Source organism: Bos indicus, chromosome 3 (assembly GCF_029378745.1).
Source record: "Bos indicus isolate NIAB-ARS_2022 breed Sahiwal x Tharparkar chromosome 3, NIAB-ARS_B.indTharparkar_mat_pri_1.0, whole genome shotgun sequence".
Classification (NCBI taxonomy): Eukaryota; Metazoa; Chordata; class Mammalia; order Artiodactyla; family Bovidae; genus Bos; species Bos indicus.
The window spans coordinates 93,417,272-93,441,003 of NC_091762.1; the positions used below are offsets into that span (position 1 = coordinate 93,417,272).

Here is a 23,732-nt window from a genome sequence, read left to right on the forward strand (position 1 = left end):
GCAAGTTGAGGGGCTGCACGTGCCTCCAGGCCACCTCACCTTCACCTAAACCCTGCATCCCTGGACTTCTTTCCATGGGATGACTCTGTGGGCCCCCAGAACTGCACTCTGCGCTGACTCCTGCTGGTCAGAAGGTGCTGAAGTGCTTGGGTCCTGCCCGGCCGGCCAGGCCTCAGCCCAGCACCTGGCAGGAAGCACACACAGACACGGCCACAGGCTGCCAGACAGGGGTAATGCTTTTATATTAGTTTTTCTGTAACAAGAAAAATCAGCTTTGAAGTTTTTATCATTTTTTTTTCCTTAAAAAAGAATTAAAAAAAAAAAAAGGCACCCAGAACTCCCCTCAGGCTCAAAGAATAAAAAAGTTCTCTCATCGGTGCAGCTGGGCCCTTCGCTCTTGCTCCACCCAGCCCCGCCACCTCCGCCGAGCTCCAGCCCAAGACATCAGCAGCCTCAGACCTTCCCTCTGGCATCAGTGGGGCTCATCCAGCAAAGCTGTGTCTGGGCCCGGCCAGGGCCTGGAGGGGAATGACTGCCCCAGCCTTGGGGAGCATGACCGGTGGGCCAAGGCAGCAGTCCTGAGGGTTCCTTTCCCCAAATGGAGAGAAAGGAAGACCCAGTCTGTGAGTTCCAGAGGGTGCAGGCACCTGGCCACAGACAGCATGGAGATAACTCTGTGTCTTCTCTGAGGGACAGACGGAGAGGGCAGACAGACAGACAGCGAGCTGGCCATTTCTGGCTGGGGCAAGAGCTGTTGGTGGCAGAGACTGAGAAGAGCTATTTGCATGTGACTTGTGTATGTGTGTGTGTGTGTGTGTGTGTGTACATTGTGTCCACGGGGCAGGGAGCAGGTACCCATGAGTGCTGGGGCTGGTCAGACCCTTTGCCTTGTCTGTAGGACTCAGGGACTGAGGGCAGCATTGAGTGTGGGGCTGACAGGGGGAAGTTTGGAGGACGCTATGCAGCTGGCTGTGTGTGGGTGTCTGGCTGTGGATGGACTGCAGGAAGGGGTGGGGAGGGGAGACTGGGTCCAGCCTATGTGTGGAGTGGGGCCTGGTGGGCGCTGTGCTGGGAGTGTCTGTGAGCAAGGCAGAGTAGGGGCACGCAGGGCTCAGGCACGTGCTGCAGAAAGGCTCCAGCGGTCCGTCGTCCTGCAGAACACGCGGGCGAGTCAGGGGAGGCCAAGGCAGACCTGCCCACCAAACCCAGCCGGGGCCAAGGGGATTACAGCTGGGGCCCTGGCAGGGTCAAGCAACCGCAGGCCCAAGGGGAAGTTGCCCTGGGAGTCCAGAGCCAGTGAGGGGCGCCCACTGGGAGGTGCTCCTGGGGGCCTGGTGTGGACTGGAAACCTCTGGACCCCTTTGGCCTCTCCCGGGGCTGCTGACTGTGGTCGACGTCCTCCAGAGGGGTAGATTCTCTCCACCCCAGGACCCACAGTGCCTTCCTGAGGGCCCCAGCACCCCACTGAATGGCTAGTCACCCCAGTCACTGGCCCCTGGCTCTGCCCGAGGACAATGCATGGAGATAAGGGGCTCTGCCTTCACGCCCCTGGGTCCAGGAGTCAAGAAAGGTGACTCCCAAGCACTGCCTCTGGGGTCGCCCTCCACAGTCAGGTAGCAAGCCCAGCACACTCACCCCTCTCTCTGCCATCAGCTGGACCCCTGTTCCCTCCTCCCTATGTCCGCCACAGGATCCTCAACCCCACTCAGACTTCTCTCTGTCTCAGACCCTACTTCAATTCAACATCCTAATAGTGACCCAGTGGCCCCTGGACCCCCAGCTCAGCTTACTCTGATATCTCTCCTGACCACACCTCCCCTCATGGCTACTCCCCACCACCATGCCCACCCTCCGACCTCCTCCCCCAGGAGACCAACCCCTCCCATCTGCACCCTTTCCCTTTCCAGCCTGAGCCCCAGCATCTGCAAGGCAGCCTCTCTCTTGCCAGCACCCTCAGTTTCCTTGTTCCTTGCCTTCCTGTCTCACACTCCTGGCCAAAACCTCAGCCATGGAAGGATCCAACTGGCCATCGTCTCCACACCCACCCTGGTCTGCTGAGTACCTGTTGCACAGAGAAACCAGAAGGCATCGAGCGGGTGTGAGTTCACATCCAGCCACAAAGCCGCTGATCTGCATGTGACTGTAGCCTCTGGAGAACTGACCCTCCTGCCCAAGTCAGTCCTTCCTCCTGCTTGCACAGGTGGGGCTACACCCAGCTCTCCTCTCTTATGCCTTTAACTCCTCCCTCAACATGGGCCTCTCCCCATCAGCATTCAAACCAGCTCCGTTGCTTAAAAAAGGCCCAGTGTGAACAGAATCCTGCTGAGCTTCATGCATCCTTCCCACCACCAGCCTCACTCATCTCTTCACAATCAAACTTCTCAACAGACTTGTCTATAATCCCTGAGCCCTCTCCTTTCCAGCCACTTTCTCCACCCTCTTTGCCCCTGAAACTGCTCCCCACAAGGACCTGAAACTGCTCCCCACAACTGACCTCCCTGTAGATAAGTCCAGTGGGTCCGTGGTCATGCTCAGCTCCATCAGTCTCTGTTGTGCTCACACAGCTGATTCCTTCCACTTCCTGTGCATGGATGCATAACAGGCATGCACGTGTATATGTGTGTGTGCACATGTGCACACAAGGGCATATGTGCCTGGGGCGGCATGCATGTATGTACTCGCATGCACACATGAGTATATGCAATGGTGTACTTGTCCTGCATCTGTGAATACACAGTAAAGTACATGCGAGTGTATCTGTGTGTGCACATGTGCGGTGTGTGTTTGAGTGTCTGCTTTGTGCATCTGATGAGTGTGAGTGTGTGCACGTTGGTGCACTATGTGTGCGTGTGATGACTCTCTGTCCTGGGCTGTCTGCAGCTCTGCCTCCCTCCCCTGGTGCTCTGTCCCCTTCCTCCCGCTGCTCCCCTCCAGCTGGCAATCCCCCTCCCTCTTCTCTCCCTGGAGAGCTCCCCCAGCCTCTCGTGGCCTCGGGGACTGTTTCAAGGCCTACGATTCCTGGACCTCCCTCTCCAGCCAGACCTCACTCTGGAGCCCCAGATGCAAATAGCCAGTCCACCCTGGGCAGCTCCCCAGTGCCCTCCAAACTCACAGTTCCCCTTACCAGACCTGCTCCTCCATAGTACTATCGTTCACCTGGAATTCCAGGCTAGACCTGGGATCTTGTCTTCTCCCTCACCCCACGTCCAGCAGGACTAGCTGGGCCCTCAAGTCTGCACCTCCAGACCTCTTTCAGGCTCATCTGCTTGTCTGCATCCTCACTGCCCACCTCCAGCATCTCTGGCTTGGGTTGCAGCAGTAGCCTCCTTGTGGGCCCCCATATTCATTCCCTGCTTCCTCCCTCCCAGTCCCTGGGTGTGTCCCATCGGGGACGCATCGCTGTGGATGGAGGCCCTGGCACGGGCCAGCCTCCCGCTGGCATGCTGTCATCCCCAACCTCACACCCAGGGCCTTGAGCACACTGAGAGCTCTAACAGATTTGCAAAATGAACAATGAAGCAGGGTACAGAGGGTGGAGAATGGGCAGAAAGACCCTAGACTGGGGTCAGGGGCAGGAATGTGGTGAAGCAGGCTGGGGCGCCCCACACAGACCACCCACCTATGTCAGATCCCGTTCACCCAGTCCCTATCGCCTTTCTTCTTCCTCCTCGTCGTCATCGTCCTCCTCCTCCTCTTCCTTCTCCAACCGGCCCCGGTCCTTGGAAACGTCACCAAACTCAAAGTTGCCCTCTATGTCCAAGACCTGCAGGTGCTTCAGCTTCCGGAAGGCACTCTCCACCACGGAGCCCACGGCCAGCTTGTTAAACCTGTTCAGGGCACCCAAGTGAGGTCTGTGCCATGAGCCAAACAGTGTCCCCACAGTGACCCAGCCCAGAAGTGGAGTGGTAGGGACGGGCCCTCCAGGAAGACATGCAGTAAGCACAAAAGAAGGGGGCTTAGGAGTCCAGGCCATCACAGGGCGCTCAAGGTATTGTGTGGCTACTGCAGCGGGGAAGGGTGACCTCTTAAGGAGGAGAGAAGGCCTCCACTGTATATGCTCTTACTATGATCTGAGGGTGGCAGACACAGGCAAGTCCTCCCTGCCTGCCCATTGGCATTAACCTGGAGGTCTGAGGATGCTCTGTGGCCAGCCTGAAGTCACCTTGGTGCTGGGTGTAGAGGGGCACAGGAAAGGCCAGGGCCACAGTGGGCTGGGGACACACATTTGGGAAGGGGAAGGCTGGGCTCTGATCTCAGGCCCCCTCAACTCTCTGTACCTCAGTCTCCTGCAGGAGCCGAGGCACAGGTCACACTGCACCCTGATGTCACCCAGCCTGAGCCTTCTGGGCCACAAACCCCTGGGAGTATACATGCTGCCTTTCTCTGATCTGTCTGACTTGGAGGGGGATGGTGGGAAGGACCACTCTGGTTCTGCTCTCCTTGGGGAGCTGGGTCCCCTGAATCATCCTAAACCCCCCCCCAGAACCCAGCAATGACCTGAACATCTGCTATCCTGGGTCTGAGGCCCAGGCCCAGCCTGTCCAGCTGTGGACACAGCAGTCAACTGTACTTTCTGAGCCTCAGCTTTCCCAGCTGTAAATTGGGAAGATGCTCTCTGTGGTCCCTTCCTGCCATAGGAACATCAAGAACACCCACAAGTTCTGCTTTTTAAAGTTTCCAAAGCCCTTTCACAAACCAGTGAACCTCACCAGGCCTAGCCAGGACTGTCTCCACCCTTGAGAGCTAAGGGAACAGGAGCTCACTGGGGCTCTCTGATGTAACCAGTGCTCTGCTCAATGGAAGCACTGCTTCAAGCACTGACGTGCTTCAAGCACTGGCCTCCACCTGCGAGTGGTTCCCATGGGCCCTAACCATTCTGCTGGAGCTGGGCAGCCCCCTGAGGGGCAGGGGCAGGGCCTCCTACCTGAGAAAAATCCCTTTGAGGTTGGGTGTGGAGTCAAAGGCATTGGCGGGCACGGCACTAATCTTGTTATTCTGCAGGTACAGGTACTCCAGCGACTCTGGGAGCCCCCCAGGGATCTCCGTGAGCTGATTCCCGGCAATGTCGAGCAGCTGCAGGGATGAGCAGGGCAGATACAGCACTTGACAGCTTGCCAAGCTCCCACTGACCCGGAGCATTCTAAATCTCATAACCCCGTGAGGCGGGCTCTATAACTATCCCCATTTCCAGATGGGAAAACAGAGGCTTGGAGAGGTTCAGAGATCCATTGCAGGCCATAGGGCCCGTAGAGCCTGGAAGCTGGGGCTTGTGACTCCGAATGCTTGTTCTAATTGGTGTATATCCTACCCTGCTCCTTCCATCCGGCCACATGAATTCATGGCCACAGTGTCTGGGTGCTAAAGTCCGTCCTCCTTAACACACCTGTCACCTCCCTCAGACTAAAGACCCCAGAAGGGCAGGGACTAGGTGTCCTCCAGTCTTTAAATCACAACCCAGTTTTGTCGGATGAGGATGGGGGCGGGGCTGCTCCTTTGTAGATCTCAGGGCCATGTGGACAGGGGCCGAGGGCCAGGATTCAAGGCCCACAGTGACCCTGGCATGGCAACCAGGCCCCAGACTGGTCAGTGTCAGACTCACCACAGGCTTAGAGTCCAGGAAGCAGGTGGCCAGGGACATGGGGTGGTTTTCCCAGGGAGCAGAGCACAGCTGCAGCAGGAAGGAGCCCTGGACATGCCTGGGCGTGGCTCACTGCCTGCACCTCAGGCTGTCAGCACCCTCGCCCTGATACACACCTGTGTAGCCACGGGTGGGCTTCCATCATCTCAGGCTCCCTCCTCACCCTGACAGGCTGGGGCTCAGGGCCAGGGAACTGGGGGCCATAAATCCAGATTCCAGATTCAAGGGAGCACACAATTCAGGCACCCTAGGGAGCCTCCCTGTCACCTTCTCGACCAGCAGGACTCCCTGCTCCCCACGGATCCAGTACTTCCTCATTCATTCTAGACCTCCTCAGTGCCCGTGGACACTGGGGACATGGAATCCACCGAGACACTTCCTCTGTGCTCGGGAAGCCAGGCTGGCAGGAGAGATGGACACCACAATCTGACAATGACAGCAGTGGAACCGGGCTGTGATACGGGGGCCGGGGAGGGGACCGACTCAGCCCAATCAGGGTTGGGGGAGCAGACGGCAGCCAACACAGGTGGGAGCTCTGGAGCAGTGAGAGCAGCTGCTTGTGCAAAGATCCAACAGGCTGAGGAAGATCTTCACCAAATACCCCACTCCTGACTGGACTCACCCAGACAGCCATTTAACCTGCCCATCGTTGGTGGCTTCCTGAGGAGGTGATAATTGAGCTGAGTCCTAGGTATACGATAAGCTCTAGGAGGGCAGTGACCCTGGATCTGTCTTATTCCCCTCTAGGTCCTCAGTTCTAGAACTGGGTCTGCATGTGGTCAGGGTTTGGTATCAGCTGGTAGAATGAATGAATGAGTAGGTGTCACTGGCCTTCCAGCCAAGGGGACAGTATAAACAAAGTCCAGGGCATCTGGGAAACCAAGAAGCTCAGCTTGGAGCAGAGGCAGACCAGGCACTGAAGGTCTTGGCCAGGATTCTGGTCTGGGTTCTAAAGGGGAGCCACAGAAGGGTTCTGGGTGGGTGTACAGTGAGCACGTTTGTGTTTTTATTTTTTCAAGATACCTGCTGATTGCATGTGGAATATAGGAGTAGAATGCTCCTAGGAAGCTGAGGTCCAGGAAGAAATGGGGGTGACTTGACTTTCTGATATGACCAGTAGGATGGAGAGAAGTGGAGAGATGGGGAAATGTCATGATAGAGTGGGCAGCTTCAGTAACAGTGGGCAGTGGGGGTCAGATGGTGTGGAAAAGGGGGTAGCAGGGCAGCATCCACATTTCCTATGGACACCCAGGTGGGTGTCACCCCCTTCGGCAAATTAGCCAATGCAGCAGGAGGAGCAGGTGTGGAGGAGAGGGCAATGGGGTTGGGACCCCTTAAGAACTGGCACAAGAGAGACTGGCGCAGGTGGCTGGACCCTGATGTCTGACACGTAGCAGCGCTCTCTGGGTGGGGGAGACCCTGGCTGCTCCTGGAGGACCAGCCGCCTCCCACCTCTCATCCTCGGGGCTCAGCCCCACCTCCCTGCCTCCCACTCTCAGGGCCTCTCCCCTGCACTCCCCTCAGACATCCCCACCCTGACAGCTCCCCTGACACGCATGTACTGTGTGCCTCCCACAAGCAGGGCCCTGGTCCAGCAGTGCACACAACAGACTAAAACGCCTGCGCCGTGTTCCAGCAGGAAGAGCAGGAACAAACAAGTAAACAGATGACCTACTGTTGGAGGGAAGAGGTTATGAAGACAACAAAGCAGAGGAAGGTGGCAGGCGGTGAAGGAAGACCTCCCAGTGAGCAGAGCCCTGCGAAAAAGGGCAGAGCAAGGCCTGAGGACATTTGGGAGAGGCGGACCTGGTAAAACAGCAGAGCCTCCCAGGTTCCCTAATGAAGGTCCCTTTCAGCCCTTCACTGGGTCGGGAGGCTTCACTTATAACCAAGGAGGCTCAGTTCACATGGCCAGACAGCCCTCCTGTCTCGGGCTGTGGCTACAGGAGCCACAGCCACTGGTCAGTCCCAGAAACCTCAAGTTCACTCCTCTAGACTCTACAGCCTGGTGAGGTTAACCCACCTCAGGCACCTGCCATCCTCCCCTCCCCCAAGCCCAGCCTTCTCCAGGCACCTATCCTGTGCCCACAGGTGGGTGAGCTCCGCTTTCTCATGCCACCTGAACTGTCCCTGTCCTTCAGTCCTCTGGGACAATGCCCCCCACCTGCAGCCATGACCTCCCCTTGTCCCTACAGAGTTCCTCAAGCCTGTCCCTGCAGGTGGAAAGCTCTGCCTTGCCTGCCAGCTGAACTCTGCCCTGTGCTGCTGTACCATGAGCCCAGACCTTTGGCATGGCCCAGGCTCCATACCCTAATGCCCAGGCTGCCCAGCAGGCCCTTCTCTAGAGGCCCTGCCCTCCTGCTCCCCCCTCACCCAGGCCCAGCAGATGGGTGGGCTCAGGGCAGCCTGACCAGTAGTACCCAAATGGGCACAGCCCTGGCCCCTTACCTGCAGACCAGAGAGGTCGGTCCAGGCACGGGGTCCCAGGGCCCGGTTGCGCAGCCGGTTGCCGGTGAGGTAGAGCTCTCGCAGCTGGGCCATGCCGGCCAGCGCCCCACGCGCCAGGGCGACCAGCTCGTTGCGCTTGATCTTCAGCACGTGCACGTTGCGTGGCAGCCCAGGCGGCAGGGTGTGCAGCCGGTTGCCCGAAAGGTCCAGTGAGCGCAGCAGACGCAGCTTGCGGAAGGCGTCGCGGTGCACCCGCGGGCTGGTGATGCGGTTGTAGCTGAGGTTGAGCTCCTCCAGGTGGTAGGTGGTGGCAAAGTCGTCGCGGCCGACGCCGGTGATCTGGTTGTGCAGGATCATGAGGGTGCGCACGCGGCGCGGCAGGCCACTGGGCACGCGCTCCAGCGCGTTGTTGTACAGGTGCACCGTGTGCAGCCGCTTGAGGCCCTGGAAGGCCCGCGGGTGGATGCCCTGCGCGCGCAGCTGGTTGCTGTGCAGCAGCAGGTACTCGAGGCTGCGGATGGGGGTCAGCACGTCCGCGTCCACACTCCGGATGGCGTTCTTCTCCAGGTGCAGCAGCACCAGGCTGCGCGGCAGCCCCGCCGGCACCCGCGACAGGTTGTTGCTGGACAGATCCAGGTACTCCAGGCTGGAGAGCTTCCTGGAGGGAAGCGGGGGATTAGGTCGGTGGGCAGGAGCCCACGTGGCACTTGTTTCCAGCATTACTCCCAAGGAAGGTGGCAGGAGACTTCCCTCTAACTCATCCCAGCTCTGCCACTAGCTGACTGGGGAACTCAGTCCTCTCCCAGCCTCTCAGTGGTTTGACTCAATGATACATTGGTGTAAGAAGGATCTAGCATGGTTTCTGACACAGGATTTGTTTGAAGACTGTTTAAAGCTTTTTGTCCTTTTAGGCTACCCTGGGCCTAAAAAGCTGAAAATAGATCTGCCTTCAACAAGAATGCTTGAGTTTCTACGTTGTACCAAGAATCCAGCCTCTGCAAACATTTCCTTGCCTTACTAGAATTTGGGCAGGACTTACATAGTGCTATTCTTTGGGACAGAAGTATCAGTAAAGGCACAAGCCTTAAAGTTCCTTCTCCGAGAAAACTGGCCAGGGGCGGGTGGGCAAGGACCTGGCCAGGTGAGCCCTGGGAAGGGCCTCCTGAGCGCAGAGCTCACTCGGAGGCCAGGCAGGGGCTCACCAGAAGGTCTCATTGTCCAGGCCCTCATCAGTCAGGTGGTTGTTCTGCAGGTACAGCTCACGAAGGTTGCTCAGCTCGCTGAAGGCACCTGGTGGGATCTTCTCCAGCTTGTTGTTCTGAGAGATGGGTGGGAGGGTGGGAAAGGGGGCATGAGGGACAGCCAAGGGGCAAGGATGCAGACTTGAGATGAGATATGGAGAGGGGTCTGGGGGAGCCATGGGGAGAGGGCCCAGGCCTAAATGACTTAGTGTGGGACTGACGGCCAGGTGTCTGGGTCTCTGTCTGCTTGTCTGCAGTGGATTCGGTGCCCCCCAGCTCGTGCCGAGGCCCCAAAGCCTCACGGCTGTGCCCATGTGGGCCTGGGCTCTCCCCCTGCTCAGGCAGTGCTCCTTCCTGCCCTCTCCCTCCCACCTTGAGGTGCAGCTTGTAGAGGGCAGGTGGCAGGTGCTTGGGTACATGGCGCAGGAAGTTGCTGGACAGAATGAGGATCTCAACATTGCTGGAGCCGTTGAACATGTTGTCTGGCAGCCCGGCGTCCGCCAGCTTGTTGTTGTGCAGATACACGGACCTGGGGGCGAGGCTCAGGTTCTCTCTCAACCATCCCCACACCAGCTCACCTGGTGAGCCTCCAGACCTTGCTCAGGTTGAGCCTGTGTCCCAGGGCACCCTCTTCCCATCCCAACAACCTCAGACTCCACCAAATCCAGTTCCCTCTACATAGTCGAGGGGACGAAGGAACCACCCCACAAGTTAGTGGAAGAAACAAGACTTCCTGATCCCCAGTCCCTGCTTCTCCATAACCTTCAAGGTTCTCACTTGTTCCCCAAGTGTTGCAGCCCTGGAGTCCCTGCCTGTCCACACAGCTGGCTCTGAGCTCTGTGGGACCTCCTGAGAATGGAGCCTGTCCCTGTCACCTCTTTGTCCCCAGTGCCCAGCACAGGATCTGGATTCAGAGGAGGTGACCCCTCATTCATTCAGCAAGCATACAGTAAGTGCCCCTATGTGCCAGGACTGTTCCAGATCCTAAAGATACAGCAGTGGACAGAACCAACAAGTCCCTGTCCTCATGGAGCTAACATACTACAAGGAGAGAAGACAACAGAGTGGCACTTGAGGCTGTCAGCACCTTCTCCTCCCCAGCACCCCCACCCCACCCCTGTTCACATACCTGTGCTGTGGGGCCTCACCCAGAGCAGCTCTCAGCAAGGGCAGCTCTGCCTATTGGAAGAGGCTTCTCTTCCCAGGGGCTGGGCAAGGAGGGAACTATCCTCACCTGCTCCCCACAATTCCCCAGACATCACCCTCTGTCCTTACCTCTGGACTGACTCCTTCTCCTCCTTTAGGGGTCAGCCTTCCAGACCCTGTGCCCCTGCAGCCCTGGGTGTCTGCCACCTCAGCCCTGAGCATGGGGCATCAGGGCTGCACTGCACTGCCCATCCCTCCTCTCTGGGTTGCTTGTACCCCACTCAGGGCCTGAAACCTCTGCCTCAGCTTTCCCCCTTTCCCCAACCTAAGCCCAGGGTCCCCCTCTGACCTCTGACCTCAAGTTTGGCTTCTGACCAAAGGTGAGCCCGTAGATCTTGGTGAGATAATTGGCAGCAAAGTCCACACTGATCAGGGCATTTGGCAGGAAGCGGGGTGCCAAGGTCAGCTGGAAAGGGAAGAGTTGGGGTAGAAAGACCAGTGGAGGGTGAGAGGCCGGCATGGAGTCACACTACCTGCTGCTCATCTGAGCCCCTTCAGTTTGTCTCCTCTCTGCAACTAGAGCCATCTTTCTAAAGTTTCCAATAACACAAAACCAGAACGTCTATGGCTCCCCATAGTCCTGAGCTTGACACTCAAATCTCTCCATCTTGTCCCCTGCCCTGCCCATTCTCCTGGCCTCTCCCCTCACTGCCCCCTGACACTGGCCCTCTGTGCAGGCACAGTGAGCACCCACGTTTCTCCAGCCTCAGTCCACGGTATCCACCCTTCACTTATTCAACAGTACTCCCTGAAATCTGCAATATGCAGGCAGAGTTCCGGGCCCTGGACATGTCCTAGGGAACAAGACACAGATCCCTGCCCACACCACCCACACCAGAAGCTTACATCCTAGTGGAGAAGATGATACACAAGGAATAAAAGCATCGAGAGTGATCACTGCTGTGCCAGGAATTCAAACAGACTGAAGACAATGAACGACTTTGTGGGGTGCTTGGAGAAGAGATGACGGCACTCTAAATGCCATCTGTGGGGGAGAGCACCCACACAGCAAGAACAGTGAGTAGAGGCCCATGGGGGGGATCTGCCAGGTTTGGGGGGTGGGAGCCAGTGGGGAGATGAGTTAAGAAAGCCAGGAGGGCCGGGGACACAGGTCTGCAGGCCTCAAGGAGACATGTGGGTTTCTTCCTGGGCAGAGGGTGAAGCCGTTGGGAGGGTTTTAAGTGGGGAAGGGACAATATAGAGCTAGAGTGGGGCAAGATTTTGAAAAACCCCTCTGGCTGCTCTGAGGAGAAGGGCCACAGATGAGAAGGTGGTTGTCCTGTGCTGGTGGGCAGGGCAGGGGTTTGGGGAGCTGTGGAGAGAGCAGACGTGGGTGAGCCAAGCACTCCTGGATTCATGGCTCTGACCAGTGGCGGGCGTTGCAGATGGTTGGAGATGCCCCTTCCAGAGATGGGGAGCAGGTAGTTCTATTTCTATCAAACATCCAGGGAGATGCTGAGGAGGCAGGTGGATCTTTGAGTCTCATGTGGGAGTAGGGGAAAGCCTGGAGACCACCTCTGGACGTGGCCTTGATGTAGATGGGTGTTATAGACCAAGGAGGAGATAGCCACCTTAGGAGTTTGGAGAGAAGGGCCAGGACAGAGCCCTGCGGCAGGCTAAATATTGCGAGGCTGAGTGCCTCTGTCCCTTCACTCATGCTGTCCCTTTTACTGCAGTGCCCTCCCCCTTGAGGCCTCTGGTTGAAATCCCATTACCCTTCATGGCCCTTCAAATGCTATCCCTCCAGGAAGCCCTCCAATGCCCCCTCCCCGTGGGGATGAGCTCTCACCCCACTACACCGATGTAGGCCTTGGCCTCAGTCATCATCTGACCACTCTGAAGCCCTGTGTTAAAGTGCGGGGTCTGGACTGTGTCTGAGCACCAGTAGGGACCCAGCAGCTGGCCCCAAAGAGGCCCTGGTGAAAGTTCCCTGAGCTCAGCCCCAGACACCCTGCCCTGCTGTGGGCCCCTCACCTTGTTATTGGCCAGGTACAGGTAATTGAGGTTGGTCAGATGCTCAAATGCCTCCTCCGGGAGCCCTTCAAAGGACAGGCATCGGTCAGAGCCCTGGATGAAGGAGACGCTACAGGGGAGCACGTGAGCACTGACCACCCCACACCCACCCCGCCTGCCAGGACAGGGAGGTACTGCCTGGGGCAGATGCGGCTCTAACCCCTACCCAGCCAGTCCCAACAGGCCTGCCCAGTGCCACCCCACCCCCAACCCTGCTCTCAGAGGCCCAGGCTCAGAAGAGCAGATGACAAGTGTCCGCTGAGAGATGGCTGATTCTTCACCTTCTCAGGGCAGCCTGGGTGGGAATGGGCACCCAAAAGATCAGGCCACAGGGCAGAGGACCTGCCAAGAAGGAGTGTGCCCCTGGGGACAGCTCCAGAGGGTCAGAGAGAATCTTCACACCCAGCCCCAGGCAGGGTAGGGCAGGCCAATGGCTTCTGAGCCCCTTCCCACCCCCGCCCTGCACCTGGCCCTCTCCTGCCCCATCTGGCAGATGCGCTGTCAGAACCCAGCTGTCACCGGGAGCCCAGCCAGGCTGGCCCTTCTCCAGTCCTGAGGTCGGCCTCTGACACTCAGTTCTGAGCTCCCAGACCCTCAGATGCTGGGACTCACCCAAGTATCTAACAAGAGGGAACAGTTACATAAACTGTGCTGCATCCCTCTGTGGAATACCCTGTGTCAAATGATGGCCGTGGAGAGTTTTCAGCAACATGAGAAATGCTGCTGAGCTAACAGCTAAGTGAAACAAAGCAATTATAACAGTTATAGTATCAATACTATCGGTACAGCTATGAATTAAAAACACAAAGAAAAAAGACTGCATTGGATTGTAGTGATGGCTGTACAACATATAAACTTATAAAAGCTCATCAGATTATATCTTTAAGTTGGATAAACTTTATGGTGTATAAATTATGCTTTTTTTTTTTTAATGGAAAGAAATATACCAAAATGTTAATAGTGATGAACTTCATGTGGCTCAGCTGATAAAGAATCTGCCTGAAATACAGGAGACCTGGGTTCGATCCCTGGGTAGGGAAGATCTCCTGGAGAAGGGAAAGGCTACCCACTCCAGTATTCTGGTCTGGAGAATTCCATGGACTGTATAGTCCATGGAGTTGCAGAGTCGGACACGACTGAGTGACTTTCACTTTCACTTTTCAGGTGGCAGTGGCAGGATAATGAGTGGGTTTTTTTGTATTCTAATTTCTATATTTCCAAATTTTCTACTATAATTAGAAACTATTTTCATCATCAGGAAAAAAAAAAAACTTTTAAAATTTGAGGATTCTACACTCTTTGATTCTAAAGGCCTCTGTGATTCCTCGGACGCTGGAGTCTGAGCTGCTCGAAGCCTCTCCCTTGATCAGACTCCCCGGTCTCAGAAACACCCAGCGGTGGCTGTTAGGCAACCACAGGAGCACGTGCTGTGGATCTGGAGGCCAGCCCAGCCCAGGCCTGCTCTTTCCCACATGCCAGGGTCTGCAGGGCGGGGTTTTCCCCATAGGCACCTAGTTTCCTGTCTGGGGTCCCAGCCCCCAGCCCTGGGCGATCCCTCACCTCGGGAAGTCAGGCGGTTGTTCTGGAGGTTCAGCGTCTCTAGCCGATGCAGCCGGGAGAGCTCCCTGGGGTAGATCTTCTCCAGCTGGTTGTTCTAGGTGGGGAGAGGTGGAGACGGTGAGGAGACAACACAAGGGGGGGTGTCCAGGGCTCCTGCCCCATTAGAGGCCTGCACCCAGCTCAGTCCATTCGCAGGAGCCAGTCCCTCCGTTGGGCCCCTCCGTTGGGATTTTGCCCCATGGTGGACAGACCCTGGGTATGGGCTCTGAGCCAGGCCCACATGTGGGTGTTGCAGGTACAGCAGTATCCACAGCAGAGGTGCAGGCCCCCCTTCTAATAGTGCAGGCGTACACACACACACACACACACACACACACACAGATATCCACAGGCAGTTCAAATTTAGAATGCTGTCTTCCCTCCAGAACTGTTCCCACTTAGTGGCAGGTGTCCCCAGCCCATTCCCCCCTTCCCCAAGCCAGAAACCCACCTTTGGTTCCTGGCCCAGGGGATCCCGCTTCCCCTTGAGATGCTTTAAAACCTGGGTCAGGTAGCACCTCCTCCAGAAGCCTTCCTGGGTTGGATTGGGGGCTGGACTAGGAGCTGCTCTGGCCTCACAGCACCAGTCCTTCAATCTCTGTCTATTCCTTCTACCTGTTTAGGTCTCTGCCTCCCAGATAGACAGTGAGCACCTCACAGGCAATATATGTCCGAGACCTTCCTACTTGCCCAGCAGCCCACACAGGACCAGAAGCATAGAGCTGGTTCACAGGAGCTACTTGGTGAATGAACCAAGAATAAGTCCTGTCCTCAGCTTGTCTCTTTCCCTCAAGGTCCTTTGGTCTTGGGCTCCCACCACCGCCACTGCAGACCCATGGGGGCTGTGTGACCATGGGCCGGTCACTGTCCTTCTCTGGGCCTGGTCTCCTTTGGAAACAGGCACAGCAGCCCCTCCTGTCCCTCAGGGCTACATGAAGGTGATTATGGTCGCATCAATGCCCCCAGAGTTCTCATCTGGGATGCTGTGTCCCACTTCGGGAGGTTCTAAAATCTAGACTGGGCCTCAGCTGGGGACAGCACTAGACCCCCCGAGCCCCCAGGGTGCTCCTTGGGGGTCTGCTGTGTGTTCACTTTCCTGGTCCATAATGGTGTCTGAGGTACCCTGTCTTCCCAGAGAGTCAGCTGAGGACAAGTCTGTGTTGGAGCTCAGACAGGTCCTGACTCTACAGACAGCCTCAGCCCAGACTCCTGCCACGAGACAAAGCAGGTCATAACATCACAGGGCTCTGTGCCCGGAATGTCAGAGCCGGGATGCCCCTGGTGGAGCCATCCTTTTGTCTGACCTGCCCTAGCGCCCTGCGTCTGGAGGGTGGGAGGCCATAGGCAAGGACTGTGGTGGGGGTGGGGTGGTTCCAGGATGGGAGCCACTATGTGTGGGGCAGCCCCCGGTGACCGTGACCACTGGCACAGCGTCCCAACCTCACCTGCAAGGACAGGTGGTTGGTGTGCTCGGGCAGGTCCCCCGGGAACTCGCGCAGGTCGATGCCGCCGCAGTCCACGACCCCCTCCTGGGAGCAGGCGCAGTCTCGAGGACAGCCGATGGTGGCTGGGCCACGTCCCGGCTCCTCAGGGCTCAGGACTAGCACCGGCTCCTCCTCCGAGAATTCATTCTCTTCGGGGCTCAGGCTGCGGGCGCCGCTTCGGCCAAATCCTGGGGCCCTCACGGCGAGCACCACTCCCAGCTGCCGCGGCAATAGCAGCAGGAGCAGCAGCGCCCAGCCCTGGGCCATGGTGCCTGCAGGAGGGGTCAATTCAGACTCACCCAGAGACCGGGGCTGACTTAACTTATCAGGTAGCGCAGCCAAAGGACTAGGGCCCATGGAAGTCGTGCTGGGGCCTTCCACGCCACAGGGCAGAGCCCCTCTAGACCCTGTCCTCTGCACACACCAGCTCTGCTGGCTGCCGCCCTCCCATCCACACCCCCTTATCAGCTCTGCCCTCTGGCGGCTGGGGAGGGGGGATGCAGGGGTGGGAGTGGGGGGCAGGTGAGCTGAATCCCTGTCCTTAAGCAGATCTGCAAAACCTCCCAGAACCCTCTCTGGGCCTGGCCTCAAGGGATCTGTGCCCTCATTTCACAGAAAGGAAAGCTGAGGCCTGGGAAGAGCTTGGACTTGCAGGGCTTGGCTTGGACTTGGCTGAGCTCTCGCTGTCCTGGCACAGGCAGTGCTGGAAGGGGCCTGTCCGTTGAGCAGCCACAGGTCATGGTGGGCCAGCAACAGGTCTGGGACACCACAGGTCTGAGGTGTCCCAGGACCTCAGATTGCCATTCCAGGATCTTCAGGACATGGCCCTGCCTCTCCTGCAGCTCCCACATTCACCTGCCCTGCTTATTGTCTGTTTCGTGTTCCTCCCTCCAGGCCTTGGGATGTGCTGTTCCTTCTGCCTAGAACTGCCACCACCCGCCCCCCTCTCCCCGCCCCGCCTCTTGTGCAATCAGCAGTTTCTCCAAGAACTAACGCCAGTGTTAGGTCCCCTGGCATATGAGATGCCCCAGGGCTCGGTATCACTTTGTTCCCCCAGGGCTTGGCATGAGTTGAAAATGTGATGTTTTGTGTTTCTCCCACACAGAGCTGTGAGCCATTCTCTGTCCCTGTGTGCTTCACACAGAGTAGTCATTAGTGAATGGAGCAGCTACTGCCTGAAAAACACTCAAGTCCTGTCTCTGGTGTTTGCACCCTCAGCTGCCCTCACCAGCAACCTGTGGTGCTCTTGGTCAACTGCCACCTGCAAGAGACCTCTCCCCAGCATGGTCCCTTAAGGCAGCAAGGAGCAGGTAGAGGGGTGGCCTTAGGCCACTGGGGAAGATGCTGGGGTTCCATCATCCAGGCAGCCATGGGCATGGCTTAGCTCTGGGCTGGTCCCTGGAGTTCCCTGTAAGAGACTCACTTAGCAAACATCTCTGGGGTGCGGTAAGTTGGGACAAGCGGTAGCTCTGGTACGCGGACTCTGGAGTCATACACACCCAGGTCAGGTCCCCTTTACTGCTCAGTGCCTCTGACCTTGCTGAGCCTGTTCTTCATCTTGTAATGCAGATAACAGATCTAACCTCAGAACTCCTGGAGGGAATCAGCAAGAAAGCAGATGCAAAGCCCCCGGCACCCACTGGATGATGAAGCTGCTCTCACTATTGTGATGCTTACGACGCAGGTACACGACAGGCGTCCAAGCCTAGGTGCACCCACTCTGCAGCCTGAGGATCTCTTCCCACCATGAGCCCAGGGATCACAGCCCAGTGGTTAGAAAGCTCTGATGAGATGCTGGGTCTGGGAGGGTTGAGCAAACAGGGAGCTTGATGGTGATACTGATGTCTGGTTAAGCAGGCATGCTCTGAGCCAGAGAGCCGGGGCTGTGACCTCTGCTCTGGCCCTCATCAGTCCTGTGACTCTGGGCAAGCTTTGCCACCCTCTAAACCTCACATTCCTCCCCATCCAACTGGGTGGCCCCAGAGCTCTCCTGTTGGGGGGACTGTGAGAGTCAGTGGGATGCATGTACTGCACACAGTAAGTGCTCAATAAATGTCAGCTTCCTGCTAGTTAGCTCCACCACTAACATCCGATCCATGGGCACTGTTGATGTCCCAACCACAACACTGTCGGCTTCAGAAGCCCCTGCTTCTTCCCCTTCCAGTGCATAGCTCCTGATTGTGCCTTTCTGGCCCAGTGCTAGGCCCACCTCCTCACTGAAGATTTGCACATTCCATTCTTCAGCGAATTCTGCTGCCCCGTGGCTGCTGCGGTATTTCAGATACTGCTTAGCCTCACTTGTTGGCTCAGCCAGCTCTTGAAGGTGAGGCCCCATCTAGCCCTGTGCTAGGCCTAGGGGATACAGGTAAAGTAGATAAGGTCCATGCCCTTAGTCTCCAAGAGGCAGCAGACCCCAGTAAAATAACCACTGCCCACCAGCCTACGTAAGCCCTGTAAAAGGGGCATGAGGCCCCAGAAAGAAAGCTGTGAGGAGAGAGAAGATGGCCGGCAGCCAGACTAGCTTGACCCATAGGTAGGTCCACAAGGCCTCGGCAGACTCAGGCCCCTGAGGCAGCAGAGAACCAGGGGGCCCAAGCACACACGGCTCCCAGGCTCCATCAGCAGCAGTGATGGATGCATGCTACAGCCTGGCCCTGCCTGCCCTACCACACCCCTCTGCCTCACGCCCTGACCAAATGGGCAATAAATCCTTGGCCAGTCTACTGACCGTCTATTCCCAGGGCTCGTTATAACCCCCCAGCTATCTCAACAGCTTCCAGCCCCTGGAGCACCTGCATTAGACCTGAGTCTCCCTAGCCTGCCTGCCCACCTGTCTGACCCCACTGCAAATCCAAACTCTGGGAGACGAAGTATGGGCACAGGCCCAGGCCCCAGATTCAATCAGGGCAGGAGGCCAAGAAGAAGGATCCTCCCCACAAATCTTATACACTCACTAGACCAGCTAGTTCTCATCCTTCACCTTCAGTTTTGCATCTGTAAGGATCTGTACACTGTATCTATGCTGCTGCTGCTAAGTCGCTTCAGTCGTGTCCGACTCTGTGCGACCCCATAGACGGCAGCCCATCAGGCTCCCCCGTCCCTGGGATTCTCTAGGCAAGAACACTGGAGTGGGTTGCCATTTCCTTCTGCAATGCATGAAAGTGAAAAGTGAAAGGGAAGTCGCTCAGTTGTGTCCGACTCTTGGAGACCCCATGGACTGCAGCCTACCAGGCTCCTCCGTCCATGGGATTTTCCAGGCAAGAGTGCTGGAATGGGGTGCCATTGCCTTTTCCACACTGTATCTATACAAATATTTAATTTATATTAACATATGAGCCAGATTGAAAATGTTATCACTACTACACTATAGATAAGCAGCTGAGGCCCAATGGGGTTGGCCAATATAACACAGCTGTTAAGTGGCAAGGCCAAGTTCCCAGCCTGGGTCTTAACCACAAAGCCATGGAGCCTTTCCCTGGGCCAAGCACAGCTGGGCACTGAGGACCCAAACAAGTGACTCAGGTATGGCTGCTGCCCTTAAAAAACCTCACATAGCTACTGCTCAATACGGTGGCTGCATGTGGCTATCAGCACTTGAAATGTGGCTACACTAAATTGAGAGGTGCTATAAGTATAAAATGTAGTATATATGGATTTCAAACAGTACAAAAAATGTAAAATATATCATTAATATTAATAACATAAAATATCTCATTTATTTTTATAGTATTATATGACAATATTTGCACATTTTGAGCTAAATTATTAAAATTTTGCCTGTTTCTATCATATATTAATGCATATATGTGGAATCTAGAAAGATAGTACTGATGAACCTATTTGCAGGATAGTAGTGGAGAGTCCCTTGGACTGCAAGGAGATCCAACCAGTCCATCCTAAAGGAGATCAGTCCTGGGTGTTCATTGGAAGGACTGATGTTGAAGATGAAACTCCAATACTTTGGCACCCTGATACAAAGAGCTGCCTCATTGGAAAAGACCCTGATGCTGGGAAAGATTGAGGGCAGGAGGAGAAGGGGATGACAGAGGATGAGATGGTTGGATGGCATCACCGACTTGATGGACATGGGTTTAGGTGGACTCTGGGAGTTGGTGATGGACAGGGAGGCCTGACACACTGTGGTTCATGGGGTCGCAAAAAGTTGGACGTGACTGAGCAACTGAACTGAACTGAACTGAATGGAGATGCAGACATAGAGAACAAACTTGTGGACACTGTGGGGGAAGGAGAGGATGGGATGAATAGAGAGGGTAGCATTGAAACGTATACAATATCACATGTAAGACAGATAGCAGGGTGGGAATTTGCTGTATGACGCAGGGAGCTCAAACCCAGTGCTCTGTGACTACCTAGAGGGTGGGACAGGGTGGGAGGTGGGAGGGAGGTGCAAGAGGGAGGGCACGTATTTATAACTATGACTGATTCATGTTGCTATATGGCAGAAACTAATACAATATTGTAAAGCGATTATCCTCCAGTTAAAAATAAATTAATTTTTTAAAAAATGCTTTGCCTGTGTCATTTTACTCTTTTTAACATGACTTCTAGAAAATTTGATGTCACACACAAGGCTTACATTGGTGGTTCTCATATTTCTGTTGGTCAGTGCTGGTCTAGACATTTTGTGTAAATTGAGTATTATAATACCAGTGTCATCAGAGGTGTGATAGAGGGAACCTAGAGTCCACAGGGGCCCAGAGGAGGCCTAAGTATGTCCGAGGCTAAAAAGACTTCAAGAAAAAGCAATGCTTTATCTAGCCATGAAGGATGACTATCAGGCAAAAGGAAATGGGTGATACAGGCAAAGGGGTCAGTGTGCGCACAGGCCCTGGGGCAAGAGCACTCACGTGACCTCTACAAAGCTCACTAGAGTATCTGGTGGGGGTTGGAGGACTGGGCAGTGGCCATGGTCCAAGCCAAGAAAAAAGTAGACAGCCAGATTAGGAAGAGTATCCCTTATCTTTGGAGAGATGAGAGGTTATTGAAGAACTGGAGTGTGGCATAGGTAGGCTTATGGAGGGACCAGCGGGGAGCTCATAGAGGCTGTGCAGTGCTGCAGGCAAGGGATAATAAGATTGGTCTAGGCGGAGGGAGCTGCTGAGCTGCAGGATGGAGAGGAAGAGGTGGTTTCAGGGGAGTGGGAGAAGTAACAGGGCTTGGACAGTGGTGGCCCCAGTTCTATGTCCCCCTTCTTCCAGCTTGGCCAGCCACCCTGAGGGCCTTGGGATCCTGGGTAGCTCCAGTTCCACCACCTCATTTGCTTGTGACTTTGGTGACATCACTGACCCATCTGAGTCTCAATTTTTTTGTTTTGTTTCTCTAAGAATGTGGAGCAAGATAAGCCCCCAAGTCCCTTCTTTGTGCTGAGCCATGTTGGAGCTGTGTGTGGAAGAACAGCCTTTCGAGGCTTTGGAAGTCCCCAGAGTGAGCAGTCCTGATGAGCAGAGCTCACACTGTTGGGCGAGAGGGACAGTTCAGTCTGTTGGAGTTGTTCCAATTTGAATTGCTGTGTGCACCTGGATGAGTCGCTTCCATGCTCTGAGCCTCTGTTTACTAGTCTAAGCAATGAGATAAGAGCTCCTCATGAGGAGTCAATGAAAAGACGTGCCCAGCTGATGCTGGAACCCAGCAAGTGCAACATACTTGGGGTTACTGTTACTGTGGAAATAGCTGGAACCCACTGTCACCCACCCACCCCTACCCCCCGGGAACCAAACCTTAAGGCCCAGAACTGCTTAAATGAGGGGTTAAGGCAGGACTAGAAGAAGGAGGGTGAAGGGAAATCCAAATCAGGAGGTCAATCCTCAGCCCCCAGCACCACCTCCCTCCTCCACTCAAATTCAGTAAAGATTTGCTGAGCATCTGCTCTGTGCTGGGCCCCAAAAGCTGTATCTTACTGACTACAACAGAAATCCCAAGACTAAGAATGAGTCTTCCTACTTTGCAGAGGAGAAAACTAAAGCACAAAGAGGCTCCCACTGTTGCCCACTCCCAGCAAGCTGCTACTCTAATGCTTTTGCCTTGGGAAGCCACTCCTCCTGGGTTAGGGAGTTCTGTGATGCTCCCGCAGCACCCTTCAGGGCTCAGCTGAGCTTTCCCTGACTCCCTAGGCAAGGAGCAGGTGCTCAGGAAATGTTTGCTGAATGAAGGAATGTATTTGTGAAAGGCAGACTTGGAAAGATCTACAATATTATTATCTGGTCTGATTTCCTCAGTTTACTCATTAGTATTTTAAAGGCAAGGCCAGGATTAGATTTTGTGTCTTCTGACTCCTGCTCAGAGCCTTGGGCCGGTCCTGAAGACTGAGTAGGGATTCTCCTGGTGGACAAAGGGAAAGAAAAGGCACTCAAGGCAGAGGGCAAGCCATGAGCAAAGGCACAATGTGGGGAGGGTAAAGAGGAAGATGTGTTTAAGGGTAAACAGGGAAGGGAAAGTCAAGTTTCCAAGGGCATCAGGCAATCTGCTAAGGGGTTGCTGATAGGGAGCTATCAAGGGTTCTAAGGAGATCATGGTCAGAGCTCTTATGTAGGACTCTGCCAGGCCTAAAGGTGCAACCATTAAGTCACCCCTGTCCCAAGACTCAGATAGAAGGGACAAAGATGCTCCCTCAAGATTTCATGAAAGCATTCATGTGAATCTGACATTTCTTAACTTGAAAAGGCTGGCCCTGGACCCTAAAAGGGGACATGACCTCCCAGGGGCTCCCAGTGGGGCCTTCTGTAGCTGGGTTGACCACAGCATCACTTTCCCGGACCAGCTTGAAGTCCAAGGGTAGACGTTCCAGTGTGTGTGTCCCTCCATCTTTCCATGATGCTCTGCAAGGTGCAGGGTGCGCATCCTTCTGTGCATCCCAGACTCGGATCCGGACGATCATTGCCGCAAGCACGCTTGTGTCTGCTCCTCTCCTGAACTTCAGGCTGCCGCTACCGCCCACCCCCAGCCTCAGCCCCAGCCCCGGAGGCCACCAGCAGCTCGCCGCCGCCCCCTGTTCCACCTGACGGCGCATCGGGTATTTTAATGCCGGATCGCATCCCCCGCCCAGGCCCGCCTGGAGGTTTAAGGACCTAGGAGCTTTGAGCGCCTTCGCCGGGGCGCGCCCACCTCGCCCCGGACCCTGCACTACGCCGCCATCCCCCAACGCCCTTCTCAGTCCCGCTGTCCCAGCGGGGAGGCAGCCGGATAGACAGACAGACACCAGACACCAGCTGAGAGCTCTGGCTCAGAGACTGCGCGGCGCGGGGCTGAGGAGCCAAGCCCAGAGCGGGTTGGGACAGGGACGCGCGGGCTCCGCCTCACCTGTCCGCGCGTCCTGGGAGCAGATCTCTGCCCCGCTACAGGCCTCAGTTTCTCTGTCTGTAAAGGGGTCGAAGAGTGGGCTACCTGGGATGATCTGACGTGGAAAGACACGGGCATACTCAGCGACCAGGCTCCAAGTACAGGGCTCCTCTACCCTCCCCGTTCCACCTGCCCCCTACGTTCCCTGTCGCCTGCCCCCTTCCACTGCCCCCTCCCATCCGCCCGCAGATTCTTTCCAGATGTGCGCAGCGGGAGGGGCCGGGGCTGGGACCAGCCTCCCGCCGGAGATGAGAACAGGCCCCTGCCGGGTCGGGACCGCGGAGGGTCGCGCCCCTGAGGCAGATCTCTTTGGCTGCGCCCTCCGGGTAGGGCTCGACTGAGGGGGCGAGATGCGTGGCCCCGCCGGGCCAGCTGCTGGGGCCATCGTACCAGGGCGGGAAGTCCGAGTCCGCTGCCCAGCCAGGTCCCGGCCCTCGGCCCACCCGGCCGCCTGCGCCCGGTACCTGCTGCGCCCGCCGGCCCACCGCGCTCTCCCGAGTCTCGGCTGCGCTCCGCGGGCGTGGGCTCCTTCCATTCAAGTCCAGCCGTGCGCTCGGCGACCGACGCAAGTTTTGTTGTGGGTTCTCTCCTCCCCGCCTCTCCCCCGCCCCCACCCCCCCGCGTGCATCTGCTGGACGCCGGCCTCCTCCGGACACAGGCACAGGGTCCCGGCAGGCGCGGGCAGGGGAGGGCCTGCCCCTCCCGGCGTTGGACCGGGCTGAGCCCCACTTCCCCTGGAGGAAGAGG

The 23,732-nt window shown here is 56.4% G+C and overlaps 1 protein-coding gene across 2 annotated transcripts; it reads right to left on the bottom strand.

Moving 5' to 3' along the window:
- Positions 1 to 218: 218 nt before the first annotated feature.
- On the bottom strand, positions 219 to 23,580 carry PODN (podocan). 2 transcript variants are annotated; one of them, XM_019957451.2, is made up of 12 exons: positions 23,450 to 23,580; positions 22,947 to 23,040; positions 15,591 to 15,901; positions 14,107 to 14,200; positions 12,508 to 12,572; positions 10,830 to 10,939; positions 9,700 to 9,856; positions 9,289 to 9,404; positions 8,087 to 8,744; positions 4,925 to 5,073; positions 3,620 to 3,827; positions 219 to 1,151 (listed from the first exon to the last, which is right to left on the bottom strand). In XM_019957451.2, exons 3-11 carry the CDS (start codon positions 15,894 to 15,896, stop codon positions 3,647 to 3,649), a joined length of 1,836 nt encoding a protein of 611 aa, XP_019813010.2. In that variant the 5' UTR covers positions 15,897 to 15,901; positions 22,947 to 23,040; positions 23,450 to 23,580; the 3' UTR covers positions 219 to 1,151; positions 3,620 to 3,646. The 2 variants fall into 2 exon arrangements, with proteins under 2 accessions (XP_019813010.2, XP_019813009.2); XM_019957450.2 differs by lacking the exon at positions 22,947 to 23,040 and having other exon boundaries at positions 23,450 to 23,576.
- Between the last annotated feature and the right edge of the window lie 152 nt (positions 23,581 to 23,732).

Coding starts and splice junctions, on each gene's coding strand:
- PODN (XM_019957451.2), bottom strand. CDS start 15,896: ATGGCCCAGGGCTGGGCGCTGCTGCTCCTGCTGCTATTGCCGCGGCAG. Junction 14,201..15,590: donor CCAACCACCTGTCCTTGCAG/GTGAGGTTGGGA, acceptor CTCCCCACCTAG/AACAACCAGCTGGAGAAGAT. Junction 10,940..12,507: donor TGTACCTGGCCAATAACAAG/GTGAGGGGCCCA, acceptor TTCCCTTTCCAG/CTGACCTTGGCACCCCGCTT.